We start from the raw sequence: 8,680 nt of genomic DNA on the forward strand, positions 1-8,680 counted from the left end.
ATTAAAGTATATTATGTATTCTTGCTGCTAATAAATACTTAAAGACAACTTTGTGTAGAACCGATTCATTGTGGGGAAGTGTTCTCATCATATACTTGTGTACGGTATGGCCAGTATAATGTACATAAGACGGTAGTGGTTTAATGATACCATACTTGATTAATACAGTCAGGGAATTGTACCCCTCAGTTACAATCTCTTTAACCTAACCATTACCCCTAAAATATCTCCTTTACCTTGTGGGTCTAACTAACCAGTGTCTCCACAACGACCAAAATAATATTCTTGTTTTCATCACTTCTTGGGACATTTGTTCCCCACAATGTTATAAAAACAAGGCCAATAATTTGAATGTTTTTAGGTTGTGTGTGTTGAGTCTATTGTGCATTGTCTATTCTTCTGTGGTGCCTTCAGGGTGCATGGAGATGATGTCATAATTCATTGTCTTGTGTTGATGATCACTTTGGAATGCAAGGCACAGGTAGTGTAAATATGGATATGGAGGAATAGACTGTGCGTGTGTGTGTGTGCATATGTGTGTGTGTGTGTGTGTGTGTAGTAAACAGTGTAATTTGTAATTGAATTTCCAGTTAAATGAGCTGAAGCTGTGTACAGTGAGTCACACACAAGACACAGACACACAAAGTTACAAAGTAACAAAAAAAGAGAATAAATATATATGTGTGTACTGTGTATATATATTTATCATAATTGTTGTTACTTTGTAAAGCCTCCTTGGGTTTCATGTTGTATATCCAATGTTAAACAGGACCACATGTGTGTTACTTTGAACGGTCGGTGCGTGCGTGCGTGCGTGTGTGTGTGTGTGTGTGTGTGTGTGTGTGTGTGTGTGTGTGTGTGTGTGTGTGTGTGTGTGTGTGTGTGTGTGTGTGTGTGTGTGTGTGTGTGTGTGAGTGTGTGTGAGTGTGTGTGTGTCTGTGTGTGTGTGTGTGTGTGTTAGAAGATGACACCTGTTTGTTATTTTCCCTGGCTAGATGTGACTCTACACGTTTACTGATGTAGAACAAAAGTACCTTCTAATTGGTCAATAATTGCCCGGTGGTGTGTGCAGGGGTGTAGCTCAAGATTCTGGGCCCCATGAAAGAATGTATTTGTAGGCCCCCAAGTGAATGCGAGCGCGCGTAAGCGCGCGAGCAGACATTTTTTGGCCATTTTTTTATTGATGAAAACGCATAATATGGTTTTTACCTATACATTCGAATCAGCAGTTCAGCACCTGCACTGTTGGTGGGTGAGCCTAGTAAAGGATGTCGCATTGCGTTCATCTTCAATGAATGGACCAATGCAATAGTCTACCAAAGCCCCCCCTCTCTCTCTATATATCTCACACACACACACACACACACACACACACACACACACACACACACACACACACACACACACACACACACACACACACACACACACACACACACACACACACACACACACACACACACACACACACTTCAGAAACAAACATAGTATCAATGAGAGCATCAATAATACACCTGAGTGATGTCTAGTAAAAAAAATTTTTTTTTTTTTTTTTTGGGGCCCCCTCTCAGTGCTGGGCCCTTGGAATCATCCTAAGCTACCCCCCCCCCCCCCAGCTACGCCCCTGGGTGTGTGTGATGTTTTGATAACTGCAGCAGGCAGCAGCAGCGCTCGTGCCACAGTGACGTCACGCGGACAACAAAGCAGCACGCGACCTGAGTCAACTGTCAACCTGCTGCACGGAGTTTGGAGCTCGCGCGCACCGGGCTAAACTAGGAGAAATTATTAGGATTAGATTAGGATAAATAAATCCGTGTGTGACAGATTATACTTCAGAAAGTAAAGCAGTAGGTTACATTATACTTTGAGTAGATTTTAAACAGTTAAAATAAACGCAAAGCATTTTTTTTAAGTAGTAAAAAATTGTATGCTATAGTTGTTTTCGGTGGAATTACGTTGTATTTCAGAAATTGAGCACGTACAATAATAGCCTGCGTTTATTTATTTCTTACGCAAAAAAAAGGGCGTTTTCCAGGTTCCTTAATTATCCCGAGAGGCGAGCTGCGCGCGCTGTGCGCAACGAGGAGACGGTGGACACGCGCGTGGACACCGTGGCTCGAGCCTGCACCGAACAAAAGACGGTTCTGCTGATTTGAACAGAAAACACATTTTAACAGAATCAATTGACGGTTATCCTATATATAGGAACGTAATTTTCTGAATTTTCTGGTTTTGTTTGGACCGGGATGTTTTTTTGGAACTATAACTAAACCTGGACTTATTATAGGTCCCCGGTTCTGGTTTCTGGACTACAAGGATGGCGGTCTGGGTTCGCTGCGCTCTGCTTCTCTACATCGTGTTCGGGAGTACAGTCCAGTTACAGTATGAGGACAGGTAATAACACGAATAAACAAAGGTTTCCCATTGACGCCAGTGTATTTATACTATTATGCATATTATTAGATTCGATTAGACTCAAATGTATTGTCATCATCATACAGCACAAGTACAGTATACAACGAAAATAAGTTTGGCATCCAACCAGAGTGCACATAAAACAGTGAAGTGCAATATACAGTGTATAGGTGATTAAACTGCATATAAAATATATACACTACTGACTAATCAGATGTACGTGCACAGAGTTGCAGAATTCTTATGTACAGTGATGCAGGTATAAAGACACTATAGTAGTAGGCATAAGTCATATTGGCCAGCAGCGTAACTACTAACTAGTAAGAGTAGGTAAGTGATATCATATGTACAGATATCTACAGATATGTCAAACGCATTACATGCAGTTATGTATACAAACAGATGTGCATAAATACATATACGGTAAGAATACATAAATATATAATTATATGGTACAATAATGCTGTATATAATAATAAATAATAATAATAATAATAATAATAATAATAATAATAATAATAATAATAATAATAATAATAATAATAATAATAATAATAATAATAATAATAATAATAATAATAATAACTTGGTTTTATATAGTGCCTTTCAGAAGACCCAAGGTCGCTTTACATAGGGGGGGGGAAATAACAAAAGTAACATACATAGTGGACAGACACAACATATAAAGTGAGAAATTAGGGGTTAAAGGCCAAGTTGAAGAGGTGGGTTTTGAGGAGTTATATTCATATACAGTATATAGCATTAATGCTATATCATACAGAGTTATGGGTTAAATGCAGGTGTATATGTATAAGGATTATATGCAGGTATATTCAAACATATCAGTTTGAATATAAATATAAATATATAAATGTATATTATGGTTTTACCTGTTAACGTGATCAAATCTTTTCAAATTTGCAGCGCACATTCCCCCTCTAGAGGATGAACCCTATTGATTTTGGTGACCCAGCAGACGTTCCTCTAGTGCAGGGGTTCTCAAAGGGGTTCTTATACCACAACCCCATTTTATTTAGCAATTCTTTTGGTGACCCCACACTTGATGTATCACACGTGGAATTAAGGAATATCAAATTAAAAGCACACATTGTTGAACTTGATCATGCATATTTATTAGAAAATGTAATTACAGCACTATGTTATCAATACACATTTATAAAACGAGGCATATTTAGCCAAAATATGTTGCCAGAACATAAAAAGTTAAAAAAATATTGATTTATTATTATTATTATTATTATTATTTATACTTGCCAATGCCTAAAAGGTTAACCGTCTGTAGTGTGGTAGTGAAAGGGTTAACCTTCTGTAGTGTGGTAGTGAACGGGTTAACCGTCTTGTGGTAGTGAAAGGTTAACCGTCGGGTAGTGTGGTAGTGAAAGGGTTAACCTTCTGTACACACACACACACACACACACACACACACACACAGACAGACAGTAGACAGACAGACAGACAGACAGACAGACAGACAGACAGACAGACAGACAGACAGACAGACAGACAGACAGACAGACAGACAGACAGACAGACAGACAGACAGACACACACACACACACACTGACACATTATTGTTCCAGGTGTTAGGTGACAGAACGAGAGAGAGAGAATGTTGTGAGTTTGATGGTCTAAACCTCAACAGCCTCAACACTGATAGAGAGATAAAGGGAGAGAGAGGTCTGTGTGTATGTGTGTGTGTGTGTAAGAGAGAGAGAGAGAGAGAGAGAGAGAGAGAGAGAGAGAGAGAGAGAGAGAGAGAGAGAGAGAGAGAGAGAGAGAGATGGCAGTGCTGTTAACCACATTGCTCTAAGTACTAAAGATGCAGGTACGATACATTCAAAGAATTCTACTCCGATTTATATAATTCAGAAACGACCTTTGATCAAGACAAATTAGACACATATCTTAATCAAATTACTCTCCCTAAACTTACGGAGGACGACGCTAAACAGTTAGAAGTACCGATCACATTAGAAGAACTCAAGAAGGCCATATCCGGAATGAAAAACGGCAAGGCTCCGGGAATTGACGGTATCCCATCAGAAATGTACATTTCTTGCTGGGACATATTTGGACCCTTATTACTAAATATGATCTTATACTCAGTCAAAGAGGGAAGCTTCCATAAACACCAAAATACCGCACTCATTTCAGTTCTTCACAAAAAAGACAAAGACCCCACTGAGTGCGGTAGTTACCGTCCTTTAAGCCTCCTCGGAACCGATGTCAAACTGTACTCTAAGATATTAGCCATCAGATTGCAAAAGCATATGACGTCTTTAGTTCATCCGGACCAAACAGGCTTCATAAAAGGTCGCCTGATCAATGATAACATAAGGCGAATACTGCACGTACTAGATGCAGACAAAGAGGACACCACACCTAAGGCGATACTATCCCTGGATGCTATGAAAGCATTTGACAGGTTGGAATGGTCGTTTCTATGGGCAGTACTAGAAAGGATGGGGTTAGGAAAAGGATTCATTGATATGATTAAAGTACTATACAAGGACCCATCGGCCAGGATTACAACAGGCACATTCATCTCCGATATCTTTCCGGTATCACGCTCAGCCAGACAGGGTTGCCCTCTTAGTCCCGGACTATTCGATCTATCATTAGAACCTTTAGCACAATTTATAAGACAATCCCAACACATAGAACCAATAGTAATCAAGGGCACACATCATAAAATTAGTTTATATGCGGACGACGTAATATTGTTCATGCAAAACCCCAACAACACATTGCCGCATATACTCAAGTTGATAGAAAACTTTGGTGATTTATCAGGATTTAAAATAAATTGGCCTAAGTCGGCTTTTCTTCCTCTTAACACCAGTGCAAAAAAAGACACAACCCTCCCAGGTGCGATACCCATGGTCAAACATTTCAGATGCTTGGGTGTGGAAATATTTCCCACCATAAGACAAACGGTGAAGCACAATTACACAAAAATACAGAACAAAATCAAAGACGACCTGGACAGGTGGGCAAAACTTAAAAACTCAGTACAAGCAAGGGTATCAATAGTTAAGATGGATGTATTACCAAGAATCAATTTCTTCAGCTCAATGCTTCCGTTACCTCCTCCAGAGGGCTACTGGAAAAGATTACAAACCTCCACATACAAATTTATTTGGAATAACAAACCACCTCGCATAAAAAGATCCACCGCACAGAGAAATAAAGCAGACGGTGGCATGGCAGTCCCAAATTTTTTACAATATTTTAAGGCCTTCACATTAAGACCATTGAAGATATGGTTTGACCCCCAGGCTTTGGTATCTTGGAGAGAATTAGAAGAAAACATGGTAGCCCCACAGAGACTGAAAGACATAGCACACACTAAACTTTCAATCAAGCATTGTGAGCGAGAATTTGGCCCAATAATTACCCATGCAATCAGAACATGGCGGGAAACACAAAAGAAATATCCTAACCCTCAAGAATGGCATAATCACACTCCCATATTCAATAATAATGCACTCTTAATGGGAAAACGACCTATAAGATTCCCTATATGGGAAGAGAAAGGCATACACTCATTAGGGGATATTTTTAATAACAAGGGCCTCTGTAGTTATGTCGAAATATGCATAAAGTTTAACCTCACCGAGTCCACATGGCTTTTTTACATACAGTTACGACTTTGTATGAGATCTCACGGTGTTCCATTACTCATACCAATTGAACACCACAGATACCACAATTTTTTCTATGAAAGAGATACATTGGGAGGTTTTGTATCAGGTTTTTATTATCAATTACTAACGTCCTCGTATGAAACCCTTCAACTAGACACTGTCTGGAGGAGGGATATACCAGACCTGGAACATGACTTTGATTGGCAAGGAGCCTGGGCAAATGTCCGACTTACATCAAGGAACCCGGATCATCAACAAATCAATCTGAACTATATTCACAGGACATACTTGACTCCTATAAGGCTGTGCAAAATGGGGCTTATACAAGACTCCAAATGCTCCCAATGTACAAATGGGGACGAAGGAACATTTATGCACATGTATTGGGACTGCCCACCAGTTAAGGCATTCTGGAAAGATGTGTCCCAACAATTATCAATACTCGTATTTTGGAATATACCTGTACACCCCGCGGTATTACTATTGAATGATGTTTTTGAGTTTGCAGTGAATCCACAACTAAAAAGATTGGTTTTATCGGGTATCACAGTAGCTAAAAAACTGATCGCATCACGTTGGTTTCAACCGGAAAAAATGTGCCGAAAAGTGTGGTTTCTTACATATCTCGATGTGATATATCAAGAAATATCTACAGCAAGAATTCTGGGGCTCAATGAATCCAAAATGTCAATGTGGTTAGAAGTGGTGGAGAGAATAAAAGCTAGCTTATAATGGTAGTGTCTGGTTAGGAGTGAGGGATAATGGAGGTACTATCCAAGAGGGGGTCCGGGAGGGGGGGGTTTGAGCTGGAGCATATGTGTGTAGGGTTTTAGAAAATAGGTATTAGGGGTATATTATATACTAACATTTATATAATTGTAATTTCGCTGGATATACACTGTATACGGTTAAAATGTTATTATAGACTATTTTTGTTTTATCCTGTTTCTGTACTTGCATATATTTTAACCACCTTTACTGAAAGTTTCATTATGCATTGTGTGTTGAGTACTGACTTTTAATAATTTTTTGTTTTGCAATAATAAAAAAAATATAAAAAAAAAAAATGCAGGTACAGTTGAGAGGAGAGGAGAAGAGTGGAGAGAGGGAGGAGGAGAGAGGAGAGTAGAGGAGGAGAGAGGGGGAGAGGACATGAGACAGGGGGAGATGTGAGGAGGAGAGAGGGAGCGGTGAGGACAAGAGAGGCAGGGAGATAGGAGAGGAGAAGAGTGGAGAGGAGGAGAGAGGATAGGAGAGGGTGAGAGGTGAGGAGATGAGGGGAGAGAAAGGAGGATAGGGGTGAGAGAGAGAGAGTGACGGAATGGAAGAGAGGAATGAAAGAGGGAGAGAATGCCTGCAGGGCTACAGAAAGAGAGAGAGAGAGAGAGAGAAAATAGCAAAGAAAGAGATAATGGAAGAAGAGAGGGGAGAGAGAGAGAGGTGAAATGAAAAGAGAGACAGAAAGGGAGAGAGAAGAGCATGGAGAGATAGATAGAAAGATAGATTTGACACTGAAGAAACAGATAGATGGGGGGTTATAGCAGTGGGTGACAGGCTATATTTTTCTTGAGTCATTCCTTCCTCTCTCTCTCGCTCTCTTTCTCTGTCCCCCCTCTCTCCCTCTCTCTCTTTCCCCTCCCTCTCTCCCTCTCTCTCTCTTTCCCCTCCCTCTTTCTCTCTGTCTACCTCTACCCTCTCTTACCCTCTCTTTCAACCTCTCTCTCTCTCTCTCTCTCTCTCTCTCTCTCTCTCTCTCTCTCTCTCTCTCTCTCTCTCTCTCTCTCTCTCAGTGCTTCACACTACATAAGTCATGTTCAGACAAGTACATGGAAACAGAAGATGTCAAGAACTTATGGACACACACACACACATGCACACACGCACACACAAGCGCACGCACACACACACACACACACACACATGTACACACACACAAGCGCACGCACACACACACACACACACACACACACACACACACACACACACACACACACACACACACACACACACACACACACACACACACACACACACACACTTGGCTGTAGGCAGGAAGGTGAGGAGGTTCTTAGAATCTTAAGTCATGTAGACAGCATGACTAAATAAACATCCAACATTTTAACATGTGACCTACATACCTGCAGTATATTGTTACAATACATACTTTACAAGTACATACAACAGTGTTTTCTTTGGTATTAGTGCTGGTTGAGGGTACTACATACCTTTATTACATGGCGTTTTAACATTAGCCGAAATGCTTGATTGTGATTGGTCAATAGCGCTCGGCAGAGGTCCGTTATTACTCGATAACGGACCTCTGCCGAGCAATAATGGCCGCTGTTCGCAGCTGCAGCAATCAAGCCCACTGACACACACTGCATCAGTGCAATCAGACACACCTGCCGGCTGCCGGCGATAATAATAATGACAGCGGAGCCACACAACAACTGCGTCTGCATTTGATCTCGTCTTGTCAATGGTGTAAAATGAATTAGGTATATTGTTAGTAAGTTAGCCATGTAATAAGCGGGATAATGTATAGCCTATACTCGGTCATTGTCGCAAAATAATTGACCTTCACTACGTTTAGAACA

The 8,680-nt window shown here is 40.5% G+C and overlaps 1 protein-coding gene across 1 annotated transcript in view; it reads left to right on the forward strand.

The window, feature by feature from the left end:
- Positions 1-1,905: 1,905 nt before the first annotated feature.
- Positions 1,906-8,680, forward strand: part of LOC311239686 (nephronectin-like) — a gene marked incomplete at its 3' end in the record, with an annotated part of 37,612 nt that continues 30,837 nt past the window's right edge. Inside the window, exon 1 of the mRNA XM_084328090.1 lies at positions 1,906-2,394. Within this exon, the coding sequence (XP_084184216.1) occupies positions 2,318-2,394 (77 nt within the window). The 5' untranslated portion in view covers positions 1,906-2,317. The remainder of the gene's footprint in view (positions 2,395-8,680) is intronic.

This window comes from Notolepis coatsorum, assembly GCF_963971535.1.
Source record: "Notolepis coatsorum genome assembly, chromosome: 1".
NCBI lineage: Eukaryota > Metazoa > Chordata > Actinopteri > Aulopiformes > Paralepididae > Notolepis > Notolepis coatsorum.